Source organism: Bufo bufo, chromosome 8 (assembly GCF_905171765.1).
Source record: "Bufo bufo chromosome 8, aBufBuf1.1, whole genome shotgun sequence".
NCBI classification, from domain to species: Eukaryota; Metazoa; Chordata; class Amphibia; order Anura; family Bufonidae; genus Bufo; species Bufo bufo.
The window spans coordinates 34,859,132-34,873,456 of NC_053396.1; the positions used below are offsets into that span (position 1 = coordinate 34,859,132).

General features: G+C 41.4%; 1 protein-coding gene across 4 annotated transcripts in view; it reads right to left on the reverse strand.

Annotated features, from left to right (window-relative positions):
- NEK6 (NIMA related kinase 6) overlaps nt 1-14,325 on the reverse strand; it is a 206,017-nt gene that overhangs the window by 30,309 nt on the left and 161,383 nt on the right. For all 4 annotated transcript variants that reach the window (XM_040404903.1, XM_040404905.1, XM_040404902.1 and 1 more), the window contains one exon: nt 10,992-11,086. In XM_040404903.1, the coding sequence (XP_040260837.1) occupies nt 10,992-11,086 (95 nt within the window). The remainder of the gene's footprint in view (nt 1-10,991; nt 11,087-14,325) is intronic.

Genomic DNA, 14,325 nt, shown 5'->3' on the forward strand with positions numbered 1-14,325 from the left:
GAGCCACAAAAAACATGAAGGGAGGACAAGGGTCACAGCATACAGCACCAAGACAGTGATCCAGCTCGTGAACTTCACCCATTACTGAGAAGCTCAGACATCTTGGAGCACGCTGCTCCTTATCTGCTAGGACAAAAGTTAAATATGACTCCTAACATGTTTGTAAAAGTTTTTGGGGGGATTTTTAATAAATGTTAAAGAGCATTTTCGTGAAATAGCTAGGTGACAACCAGTATGACTGACATTATAGCTTCAACACATTCTCACTCAGCTTTCCCAGGCTTGAAAATCTTCGCTATTTACTGTGTGGGACAAGAGATGTCAGGGGAAGAAATGGGGGACTGAGGTTACTGCATTTCAAAGGTAGAAGTGTAAGGCTATTTGCACATGGGTGCAGCTTTTTGCGCCGATTTCTGTAGCCCATGTGATTTTTTTTTTTGTGCAGATCTGACCCTTGCATTGAAAAGGCTGAAATCCGCACACACGAAAAAAAAACAAAAAAAAAACGCACAAATCAATTGACATTTCAAAATCTGCATAAAAAAAAAGCAAAGTGAATATGAGATCTGTCTAATCCAGGCATGCTCAACCTGCGGCCCTCCAGCTGTTGCAAAACTACAACTCCCATAATTCCCGGACAGCCTACAGCTATCAGCCTACAGAAGGGCATGGTGGGAGTTGTAGTTTGACTACAGCTGGAGGGCCGCAGGTTGAGCATTCCTGGTAATCTCACACACTTTGCTGGTACTGTATTGTGCTACATTTGTACACAAGAATCCACGCAGAAAAACAGTGTGTAGGCGACCTGTACACACTCCTGATTACACGTTGTTTTATATGTGCGGAGGAACTGCAGTATTTTGAAATCTGCAGCATGTCAACTGTACGATTTTTTGGTATAGATTTCACCCTTTTCAATGGAAGGGTGAGATCTGCATCAAAATTGCATCAAACCGGCTACAAAATCCGTAAGTAACACATTGCAGTTTCTGATGTGGATTTTGTGCAGAAACATACATAAATCTGCACGGAAAATCTCACCTTTTGGTGTTGCTCTAGGAGCGCAACACCCAGAAGAACAAAACTTTATGGGCAGCCATGTTAGAGGATCGGTACCTAGCAGGGGCCAATCGTAGAAGATCCATGCAGAAGACACAACAACCGTCGCTCTGCTCGTATCAGTGAAAGGACTTCAGCAGAGGGTAGGTAAGTAACTATGTCCATTATTTCATTGGTACAGAATTACACGTTTCATGCCTGGACTGGCTGAAATAACAACCTGATTGGTTGTCACCCAGCTTTCTCAGTGGCAGATATGACAGAGAAACAGTAGAAAATGACCTACATTCATATGAGAGGACATTGGTGATGTCTGTGATCTCCAGTCACCATGGATATCCAGAGCTGTATATAGCATGCTCCGTTTTAGATTGTCTGAGCAAATGTGAAATGAACGTCCCTTTCCTCACAATGACAGAAATCTATCGTCGGTGCCAAAGTGACTGCCAGGTCCATACAGTCTTATCGTTCTTTATGTCAGGGGTGGTCTGCGATCACAGATTTCACCAATGTGACCTCCTTACCTGTATGACATCAAAAGATCATTCTGACAGTGCTCCCCCTTTAAGGACATATGTGACGCGTATTAGGTACGCTTTCTCCACCCAGGGTTTTGTGCGGAAAATCTGCGACGTAATACAGTGCCAGCAAAGTTAATGAGATTTTCCAAAATCTCACGCAAACGGTGCTGCTTTTTAACATGCAGAAATTTACATGTGGTGCAGATTTTTGAAATCCAGAACATGTAAACTGTGTGCATTTCCAGTGCAGATTTCACCCTTCGCAATGCAAAGGGTTAGATCTGGGGGAAAGGTGCATGAAAATCTGCGAGTAAACCATGTGAAATTTGGTGCAGATTTCATGGGAAAAGCAACAAATCCTGCAAGAAAATCAGTATAAACTACACTGCTATGTGCTTGTAGCCTAAGAGTATGTCTACACTGGGGGTATATATATGGAATTGTGGGTGGAAAATCTGCAGCGTTTTACAGTAGCAGCAAAGTGGATCAGCTTTAAACCAATCTCTACCACATGCCGTGGAAACAATCCGTATAAAAATTTACACACAGTGCGGAGCTTAAATCCTCAGGATGGATGGCAATTTATGCTATAGATATTTGCAATGCACAGGTTGAAACCTGCGTCAGAATCTGCATGTTACTCATGTGGATCTGTTGTAGTTCTGCAGCGAAATTCATCCTGTGTGGACATGCTCCCACCGAATATCAGTAAATGCGGACGTGTTCTCCTTGGACAGCACATGTATGCATTGACGTTGATATGTTTATTCACACACCCTGGTTTTTCCACTGACCATGCTTTAGTAGAAGAACAACGAAGACATGCACTGCTTTGGCCCATTGAAGTCTATGGGTCTTGTGAAGACCACTGACAGAACATGGAGGGTGCTTTTCGCTGACCACTGGTGGGTGATGCTCTGGAAATCCCTTTTTCACCCTAGCAGTGCATGTCAATGACACATGACGACAAAAAACAAACCAATGGACACTTCACAAACATCTTCACGGATGAAACACTGACCATCTTGTCACGGCCCTGTGAAAGAGACCTTATTGTGGTAGCAAGCCATAACTTACTGATCCGTGGGGGTCGGATTATAGAACGCCACTGCAGATTGATACTACATTTTATATATTTTTTTTTTTTAACTAAAAATCACAATAAAAGGAAAAACAGCTAAATATCAAAAGTAAATCGACATTTTGATGCTTCCAGCATGCCCTAATTTAACTCTAATTTCAATGTCTGTACACAAAACCAGATATGGCAGAAGCAGTCGGTAACATTTCTCACCACCTCAGCGTAAAGCTCTGACACTTTCTAGTCTCCTCTTTAAGGTGCACCACGCAAGCCGCAGCCCTATGTAAAACAGGTGAAGCGTCCGTTGTTCCAACTGAAAGACTCAGCTCTGCTACATCTGTACCTCTCAGACAGGAGAATACCACCAGCATCGTATGCCTATCTGCAGAAGGTGCCGAATGAGTGGCAGATTAAATGACTAGACCAGATGAACCCTCCTGTATGCTCTGCATATTATCCTAATCTTGAAAAGCTTCGGCTGTAGACTGGAATAGGTTGTGCCAAATTTTAATAGTGCCACATAGGATTTCAAAGGGTCAGGGTCGCGGAGACAGTCTGGAGCATTACATTATAAGACGTGGGAGAAGGGCAGAGCGGGTGAGCCATGTGGTTTTTCACATGCCATCTCATTTTCCATTTATATATGTCTGTGTGCTCACTGATGTGGGAGATTAAGACACAAAGCGTCTTCAAGGACTGGACTGTAATCTGTCTTGATCTTATAACTATTCTACGTGCAAGCAACTATCTCTGTCGATAAAACCCCAACTGGATGTGTGTCCAGCGCTCCAATCTCATCTTTAAGATTTTAAAATGTCCCGTAAACCTGGGAGCGATGGGGTTAATGGATATTGCATCACAGAGAACGGCAACTGTGCTTTTTCTATTAGAAAGGGCCCCACATTTGCGCCGGCTGCAGGACGAACTCGAGTCACAAACAGTTGGGCTTACATTTCCCTTGATCCAGCTGAACACAGTGACCTCATAAATTCGGACTCAAATCGCAAAGTATTTTGAGGGGAGGAGAGAGAAGAGAGACTTCAGGCATTCTGCGTGGCTCCCTAATAAGTGTTTGTGATGCAGGATCGGGGCTACATTTTGACATTTTGATTAGAACAATTACAGCTGAACGGCCAGATACCCAAACGTAAATGGGCCCACCACTCACGCGGCTGGTTAAGGGAAATTAGGAGTCACTGTGGTTTTGGAGCACACTGCCCGTCTTGTTAAGGCCAATAAAGGCATCGCTCGTAGCAAGACAAGGGAAAACTTATTTTCAGCTCAGCTGATTTATCTAGATGACAGACTCCCCCAAATCTGGGATAACATGTCATGCTAAGGAGTAGGAGGGGTGCTATTAAAATTTGCGACTGACTGTGGAGCTTGTGGGAATGACAGGGAAATGTAATAATGTCTATTAAAATGAAGTAGAGGGAAAAGGAAACATTGCGCTGTTCAGACACGACATGATTAACCCAGCAAATGCCACGCCAGCATCAATGCCGCTTATCAGTCCAATGCGGCATAACGAGGCAGAGTAATGATTTTACTGCGACCTGCACATACCACACAGAATTGACTGTACGTACCTTACCTGCAGAGACAAATGGGCTCCATTAGAATAACTGCACACATTGCAGATTCTGCGTGGATTTCGTGCAGAAAAACTGCAGCATAATACAAGACGAGCAAAGTGAAAGATCTGTCAAATCTCATGTGCACCTTGTGTATTTTTGTATGTGGATTTTAAAATCTGCAGCATACCAATTGTTTGCGTGATTCCGCACCTTATGTAGAATGGTTTTCACACTAAAATCTGTGCCGAAAACCTCACAAAAAACGCACTAAATCCACGGTAAATAGTGTGCGGCTTTGGTAAAGATTTTATGTGGATTTTCTGCATACAAATCTGCACTATGTACGGTACACCTTTGGGGCCATTTTCTTTTATTATTGCATTGTATTTATTTTGAGCTAAAAATCTTTTTTTCAAATGTTTTTTTCCAAAAAAAAAACATGGAATCCTTTTTTCTGTACAGAGCTGACATTCTGCAGTAGCAGCCTGTGGATTTTCTCTCTTTTCCGTCATCTGGGGAGCTGATGGACTCCTTATCTCTGCTCTCTGATATTATAAACACTCATTATAGCTCAGTTCTTATCTTACTGATAAGAACGTGGCTTAAATAAGTGTTTATGACCTCATAGTAGTTTAAAGATAAGGTTTATTAGATGACCAGCACAAATTTCACACCAAAAATCTGCAGAAAACTATTGTACAATACATGTGGATACTTAGAGTTAGAAATTCATGTTGTGGTAAAAACATCCACATGAAAAGTCAAGTATTTTCATAATCTGCAGCCATTTTAAAGGATTTGTCAGAGATTTTTTTTTTTTTACCTCTGATTTCACCTCTTCAGTGTATAGGGGTGAAAAATTCCACCATGTGTGGACCTGGCTTCCCACAGCTCCAGTTAAGACGTCCTCCCCGTTTACCATGTCACTAATGCTGTGGTGTTGCTTCTTAGCAGGTAGCGTGAAACGAAAGGTCCCACCAAACTCTGTGCTTCCCAGGGCGTGCACATATTAGGAAGCAAATATTGTTTACATGGTCGTATCATTGCAGTCAGAAAAGATAGTGATGGGATATAGGAGGATGTTCTTCTGTAGTGGAAATCTAACCTTCATGTAAGTGGATCTTATGTACCACTAAATTCAACATTAAAACCAGAAAAAAATAAGTTTCCCACAATTTTTGTGAAACTATTTATTATTTTCCATAAGTTTATTCACTAATCTTTCTGACTCCCTAATGAGCAATGCATCCAAGCAAGACCCAAGCTTACTAGGCAGAACCCAGCTTAGGCGGAGCCCATTCCTGTATGGAGACTTACTGGAAGTCCTCCATGGTATAGAGACTTAGCGGCAATGCTCCATGGGAGAAGAATATGCAAAGAGGTATCTCCTAAGAAAGAGAACCATTTCATTAGCACCACCTTGTGGAAGTCACAATCTTTTTAACAAGCCTTGAGACATGACAAGGGAAAATAGCCAAGCCAGATAGCCATCTGTAGACAGCTGTTTGGGGGTGTTTACACCTCATCAGTATGGAGTAGGACTCTGGCTGGGTGCAATGCAGCTTAGGTAGCATAATAAGTACAATGAACACTTCCAGTAAGTCTCCATACAGGGCTGATCTATTTAAGGACAGCCAGTACACTACCCAAGGAATTGCACTCAGGGAATTGCAACAGCTGTCTATATGTATGGTTTTTTAGCTTGGCTATTTTCCCTGGTCATGTTCCAAGACTTTTTAAAAGGTGGATTTTGACTCATAAGGAGCCACAAGGTGGTGCTAGCTCTTTACTTATAGGCAGAACACAAAAGAGTTCATCCATCCCTGGGCAAAGGGTCTGACAGCCACAGATGACCACCCTGGTGACAGCCACAGATGACCACCCTGGTGACAGCCACAGATGACCACCCTGGTGACAGCCACAGATGACCACCCTGGATCTCCAGGCTTTTGTGAAAATAAGCATAGCTACTATTCTCTATAGGAGTTAGCAGCACCGTTCTGGTGTAAGCACTTTGCAGTAAAAGATGGCTGCCATTCCCTAATTCTGGGGAAAATGTGGTAAATGTGTGATATGAGACAATAGCGGGGTAGTTGTCCATAAATTATCTGTATTATGTGTACAACTTAGTCTTGGTAAGTTTTATTTTGCTATTTTTATTGCATTTTGCTAGTGATGGATTTCATAGCTATTGCATCATGATTTTCTGGATCCTAGCATGCTATTTCATTACTATTTCAGTGCAGGAAGTGCTCGCCCTGTAACCTAAACAGGTAACATAATTCAGGCGACTAGTTTCTTACACAGGCATTAGGGTCCCTGGCCCAGGGATATGACCATCTGAAATTTACAGTGGAAGTCAGCTCCCTGACAATTATACATACAATCAGATGCACACAAATCCAAATCCGTATTCCTGAATAGGAATCCAGTGCAAGAACCCGTTTCTGCTCCCCATCCGTAACAGATGAGAGCTCTTTATAGGTGGAATACGAGTGTTGAACAGATTAGTCATGAGACGTGTTAAGTGCAATTAAGTGTAACAGCTGCATGGCTTGTACACCACCATCTGGATTTGACTTACAGCCATATAGCATTTAACATGCACACATCAGCCTATTATAAGATCTCTGCACCAATAAAGGGCAATAAAAATGGTGTCTATGTTTGTGTTGGATGGCCTCCTGTTGTGAAGTAGCTGGGGTAACACAAGTTTAAGATGCTGGTCAGTGTGTTATTGATATTGATACTTAGACAAGGGCAATACAATATTGCAACGTGCTCATGAACGTTACCCTTCTCCTAATGTGCAGAGTATTTCCCTTAGAGCAGCAGTTTTCCCTTCAGAGCTAACCTTCTGAATGTAACTGGGGCCAGAGGCAGCCATTATGGACTTAAAAGGATTGTCTGCTTAGAGTGCCATAAAATCAAAAGGGGTTAGCCCATCTCAGACACAGGTGGCATATCGCTAGTCAACATGTCATTGCATGAGCAGAAAAAGACGGGCAGGGGACCCAAGACAGCTGGAAACTGGATTGGCATGGGATTGGTAAGATGAATGTTGCTTTTTGTTTTTGCATTCTAAGCAGTTTTAAAAAAAGGTGGACAACACCTTTAAAGGGTTTCTGTCACTAGAATTTTCAGTATTAAACTGGCTGACATTAGCAATGTGCGTCCTTTCCTCACCAAGCCTGCGCAGAATACCAAACGGTGCGAGATTTCCCCAGGGCACAGGGCAGGCAGAAGGATGTGAACGATGCCAGGCCCTGTCAATCAAAACTTGGAAGGCGTGACTTGAGGTGGGAGACGGGAGCCTCTAGGTGCAGGAGCAACGCCCCCCCCTGCTTCTAGAGGCTCATTTCAATATTATAAACGTAAGAATTCTACAGTAACGGGGGCACGGATAATCATTAGAATAGCAGAGTTAGGTGCAGCTGACATTAGCACATCACTAATGTCAGCCAGTTTAATACTGAAAATTCTAGTGACAGAAACCCTTTAAAGGGAACCTGTCACCAGTTTTATGGTGTCCTAACTAAGGGCAACATAAATAAGTGACTGATTCTCTTAGCAAAATGCTGGGTCACTTTCTCTAATTGACCCAGTCAATCTGCCAACATCTTGTATTGAAAAGCTCCAGCTGATGATAAGTCATGAATATTCATGAGCTCCTGACTCTCCCCGCCCACCTGCTGCTGAATGACAGTTATTTCCCATATGAATCAGCAGCAGGTGGGCGGGGGAGTGGCTATAGCTCTGAATTAAATATATGCTGGACTCAATGACATCACGCTGGACTCGAATCAGATCATTAGCATGCGGCATCTTTGTGTGTATATTATGAGGTGACCATCTGTCACCCCAGTAAGTGAATACATCTAAGGTACTTTTTAGTAGTTAATGATTGTATAGAATTAGTTAGATTATAATCAAATATCTACATGACAGGTTCCCTTTAAGAAGTCTTACTATCTGGTCACCCTTTATTTATTCAAGTTTACAACACAGAGCTGTAATTTACAGTTGCTGAGCCCCCAATGCATATTACACACCATCATATGAAATGGCATTTATACAAGATGGTCCACGAAAAAGTAGTCCGCCTCCAATATCTCCAAATCAAACTTCCTAATAGTAAATCTGTCTTAGTTGTCCATAGCAACCAATCAGAGCTCAGCTTTCATTTTTTCAGAGCTTTGTAGGAACTGAAAGCTGAGCTCTGATTGGTTGCTATGGGCATCTAAGACTGATTTATTATTCAGTTTGATAAAAGTGGCCTATTGTGTCAGAAAGATGGTGTTCTTCTTGTGGACGGCTATGTGCGAAGCAGATCGATTAAGGAAGTGCAAGAGACCTTTGCCGACAAGTACTCAGAAACAAAACCACCAGCTAAACAGTGTATTCAGAGTCTGGTTCGGAAATAGCATCAAACTGGCTCTGTTGCAAACATGAAGAAACGGAGACCTCCATCGATCAGGACGGCGGAAGTTGTGTATGAAATTCAGCAGCGGATTGCAGGTAGCCCCCAAAAATCAACCCTAAGACTATCTCATCATGAACGACGTGTCAGCGAGCGCTGAAATCTCTGAACCTGAAACCGTACCAAATAACGTGTGTGCAGGAACTAAAAGATTCTGAGAAACCTAAAAATTGGAAATTGCTGAACTTGGTGCTGACTAGGATTGCTGACAGACATTTGGGCCCATTGCTGGTCTTCATGACAGACGAAGCTTGGTTTCATTACATGCAGAGACGTGAACGGGGACCACCTTCAGCATCTTTTGTGACTTGTGGGCAATAAAAAAAATATATAATAATCCACTTGCTCGTTCATCTTGTCATACTATCGCTGGAGGCGGGCTACTTTTTCGCAGACCACCCTGTATTACTGGTTTTACAACAGGCTAAATATAAAAATCAAGTATACCCAGCCTGAATTTTGCAAGGGTGTCTATGCAATAAGCCATCAATGCTACCAAGCATATATGTCACCCCAAATTCACATTTTTTTAATATCATTTTCCATTGGTCTCTGCCTGCTATTACACCTACAATATAAAAAGAATGGTACATGTGAAACCTGGGCAATAAGTGGAATTGTGGTCCTAATACCTTTGCTTTAGTTTAACAAGCATATGAGATTATTTATAAGGCTAAATTATATATTCTCTTTGTTGTTTTTTAAGAAAAATGTTTCCATCATGGTAATAGAGCTAAAAAATAGAATATCAATATAAATTAGAATATCAGCAAAAAGTAAATTTATTTCAGTAATTAAAAAAGTTCAACTCATATATTCTATAGATTTATTACACAGTGATCTATTCGAAGTATTTATTTCTTTTAATGTTGATGATTATGGCTTACAGCTAATGAAAACCCAAAAGTTGGTATCTGAAAAAATTATAATATATCAGATTCAAATTTTTTTTATACAGAAATGTTGTTCTACTGAAAAGCATGTACAATATAAACACTGAATAATTGGTCAGGTCTCATTTTGCATTAATTATTGCATCAATATGGTTTTGGCATGAAGGCGAACAGCCTGTGGCACTGCTGAGATTATGGAAGCCCAGGTTGCTTTTATAGTGGCCTTCAGCTCATCTGCATTGCTGGGTCTGATGTCTCATCTTCCTCTTGACAATACCTCATAGATTCTCTATGGAGTTTAGGTCGGGGAAATTTGCTAGACAATCAAGCACAGTGATACTGTGGTTATTAAACCAGGTATTATTACTTTTGACAGTGTGGGCAGGGGTCATGTCCTGCTGGAAATCAGCATCTCCATGAATCAGAGAGAACCGTGAAGTGCTCTAACATTTCCAGGTAGACGGCTGCGCTGACTTTGGACTTGATATAAGACAGTGGACCAACACCAGCAGATGACATGGCTCCCCAAACCATCACTGACTGTGGAAAGTTCACACTGGACCTCAAGCAACTTGAATTGTGAGCCTCTTCACTCTTCCCCCAGACTCTGGGACCTTGATTTCCAAATGAAGTCCTGAAAACAGGACTTTGGACTACTGAGAAACAGTCCAGTCTTTTTTTTCCTCCTTAGCCCATGTAAGACGCTTCTGACATTGTCTCTGGATCATGAGTGGCTTGACACAAGGAATGCAACAGTTGGAGCCTTGTGTCCTGGATACAGTATGTCGGTGCGTGGTGGCTCTTGCAGCACTGGCTCCAGCCGCAGTCCTCCCCATGTGAATTTCCTTCAAATTGTTAAATGGTCTTTTCTTGACAATCCCTTCAAGGGTGTGGTTATCCCTGTTGCTTATGCACCTTTTTCTAGCAAGCACACTTTCTACTTTTACTCAACTTTCCATTTATATGCTTGGATACAGCACTCTGTGAACTGCCAGCTTCTTTACCAATCACCTTTTTCTGCTTACCCTCCTTATGGATGGTGCCAATGACTGTCTTCTGGACAACTGTCAAGTCAGCAGTCTTCCCCATGATTGTGTAGCCTACAAAACCAGACTGGTGGACCATTTAAAGGCTTAGGAAAACTTTGCAGGTGTTTTCTTTGGATTAGCCGATTAGCGTGTGACACCATGAGTCTACAATATTGAACTTTTTCACAATATTCTAATTTTCTGAGATACTGACTTAAACATAAACATCAACATTAAAAGAAGAATTCTTCAAATAGATTACTCTGTGTGTAAAGAATCTGTATAAAATAGTTAGAAGTTAAAATATGAGTAAGTTTGAGTAATTTATATTATTTACATTTAAAATACTCACTTCATATAAGAGGCACCCCAAGGACCAAATATCGGACTTGAAATTGTAGCCATTTTCATGTATCCTCTCTGGGGACATGTAATAAGGTGTTCCCACTGCAAAAATAAAAAAAGGCATCATTCCCCAGCAACATTTAATAAAAGTATGATATGATCTAATGCTGTGGGAGTAGAAGAGTGAAATGATAGACCGACCGCTGTATTATTTAATCTCCTTTAGTAACCATCTTAAATGTTCCTCACAAAGAAAAGAAAAGATTTGCCATCACTACATCGCATCCCTAAGAACCAGTACTATTCTGACTTCTACAACATCATTATATACAAGAGGAAACTGACCATGTCATGTATGGGGAAAGACGAATGTCGGATTCAACCAGGCAAATAATAGTGGTCAAAGCACCATACTGCTGTAGCGTAACACATGTTACATTTCCAGGAAAAGATTTAAAGAAAAGAAGAAAAAAAATAAAACCTAGGTAGATCAGAGAGCCCCTCCTGGGAGCTGGATTTATGGGGGGACTCCATGCTCACTGATCCAAGTCTGGGGGAGGCTGAGCTTCTTGGAACGTGTGTGGGATCAGTGAAGGAAGACAGAACTGCTTGACAAGACTGACGCTCATTAGTCCAATAACATCCATATTTATGAGAAGGATTAGCACACATGATGGACAAATGTCTGCATGCTTCCACCATCTAACATGTAACCAGAGGGGCAGGCGACACCGAACTGACGACAGATAAGCCCGACACAACACATGTACGCCTATGTTCTCCAAGAGTGGTTCACAGCTTACCGGCACATAATTACTCCCTGTGGGGCATTATGATCTTTTCTGGGGTAATTAAATGACTGCAAGCCTCGGTTCTAGATGCCATATTGCCATTACAAAATGATTAATTTGTTTCCATCAGATGCTGATATTGGTTGAAGTGTACTGCATCTAAAATCTGCTGCACAATTTGTTAACGGAGGTGGAGAGACACACACCGATCTCACGCCTACTATTGTGTTTCAGTATAAAAGATAACAATGTATCTGAAAACACTACACTAGGTACACCGCCTAAATACAAATGATCTATTTTGTTACGTTCTATCAATTCAGCACATTTATTTTCTTTGTGCAATTCCTATTTTTCTTTTATTGGCAAACTGTGTTTCCTTCAGAGGCACTAATGCCTCCTCATAGTGCTTTGTGATCATGGTCAGACTGACCCACTAGACTGGTGGACCCATGACAGAATTATGGCCCCCAAAGGCAACCCCATTTGGAGTGAATCACTTGTCAGTAGGTTGAAACACAAATACGTATTAGACCTTAAAGGGGTCGTCTCACTTCAGCAAATGGCATTCATCATGTAGACAAAGTTAATACAATACACTTACTAATGTATTGTCATTGACCATATTGCCTCCTTTGCTGGCTGGATTCATTTTTCTATCACATTATACACTGCTTGTTCCCTGCAATCCGTCAATCAGTCACAATATTGGAAAAAGTGCCGGCCTCTCTAGTGGCTGGGACCGCGGGGGTGTTCATAGTCCAGCACTTATATAGTGTGCAAGCACGGCCACCGCTACAGGATTACAAGGTGGTCGTAACCATGGAAACGAGCAGTGTATAATGTCATGGAAAAATAAATCCAGCCAGCAAAGGAAGCAATGTCGATAATAAGAATACATTAGTAAGTGCCTGGTATTAACTTTCTCTACATGATAAATGCCAGGTGAGACAATCCCTTTAAACTTAAAGGGTATGAACATTTTTTTCCAATTGCCCAGCAGTTTTTGTTCTACAGGTTAAATTTCAGACTTGCTGCTGAGTATCTTAGTTTTCAGTTTCACACTGAACCCATCAGGTTTCTGTTCTGACGTCTGGATGTACCGTATAGCCCTCATCTCTGAACTCCTGACGGCTCATAAACACTCATTTAAATCATATTCTTATCAGTTTGAGCCGTCTGGAAATCAGAGATAGGAACTATATACCAGATGTCAGAACAGCAAGCAGCAAAATTTAACTCCTTAAGCCACAGTGACGTACCGGTACGTCACGGTGGTGCAGGAGATGTATGGAGCGGGGCTCAGCAGCGGGCTCGCTCCATACACAGCGATCGCGCCGCCCATTTAACCCCTTAGATGCCACGATCAAAGGGGGAGGAAAAAAACAAAATGCTAAACCAAAAATGGGGGGTTAATCCTCTAGAACAAAAATAGCCTAAATTCTTTAATAAAGAGCAAATAAAAAAATATATATATTTGTAGCCCAAAATGAGAAAAAATACAATCATACAAAATTGTCCCAAACGGTAGGTTTCCTGCAAGCATAAAGTTGGGTAGGGGACCTGATGCGGTTCATTCAGCAGCAATATGCATTTTATATATACTGTATATATCTATCGATATATATATCTATATATATCGTATTGTACAATTACTATCTCTTGCTGGACGTACCAATGACTACACACGATCATTAGCGCTTCGGTCATGCATGGTTAGTTGATCTCTATGCAAAGTTCTAGATTATGAATCCCGTAAATAAATGTGTGCATTGCTGTAGATGTTTGCTTAGCCACACAGCCATCAAGGAGTTACCCCTTTCATATCTGTCTGGACTACTGCTCTGACTGATGTGCTTGGGATGCAGGGACTATGACTTGTGGAATCCCAGTTCCTTCTCATTAATATAATAAGTGCAGCTGTCGCAGGACATCTCATCATTAAGTGGACACTATCATATTTTGGGCTCATTCCGCCTGACATGATCTTAATAGGGCTTGATGTGGTTATTTCCTTTATGTTATAAAAAAAAAATTTCTTTAGATCAAGCGCAGATAGCCATCTATACCTAAAGAGGTGGCGGTGCCCGTGGGAAGATGTACTGGGGATCTATTTTACCGTTACAATGGTAGGGCGCGTTTAGGATAAATAGACTGGCAAATGATTGGATTTCACAGAAACCACATAAAAATTGCACAATTTTAAGATTAATTCAAAAGGGACATCAATCATAATATGTTGTGTGGCTTTTATAACTGTATTGTAATAGGATAAAGTAACCTTCAGTAGTCCCGTCTGCTTCTTCCCTAAATTCTTGTAGAAGGGAGTCTTCCAAAATGAGGTGAAAATGATATTATGTGATATGTAAACCAAAGAGATAATAACTATTCTCACTCAGCTGTTTCTGTAACTTCACAGAGTTGTACAGAATGGCAGCCTGCATGCTCAACGGTCATGAGGGTAAGTGGCTAATGATTGTGGACAGGGGTATAAAGGAGAAGTACCGTATTCATTTGCAACCTTTTTTTAAATTGTTCTATTGAATCTGA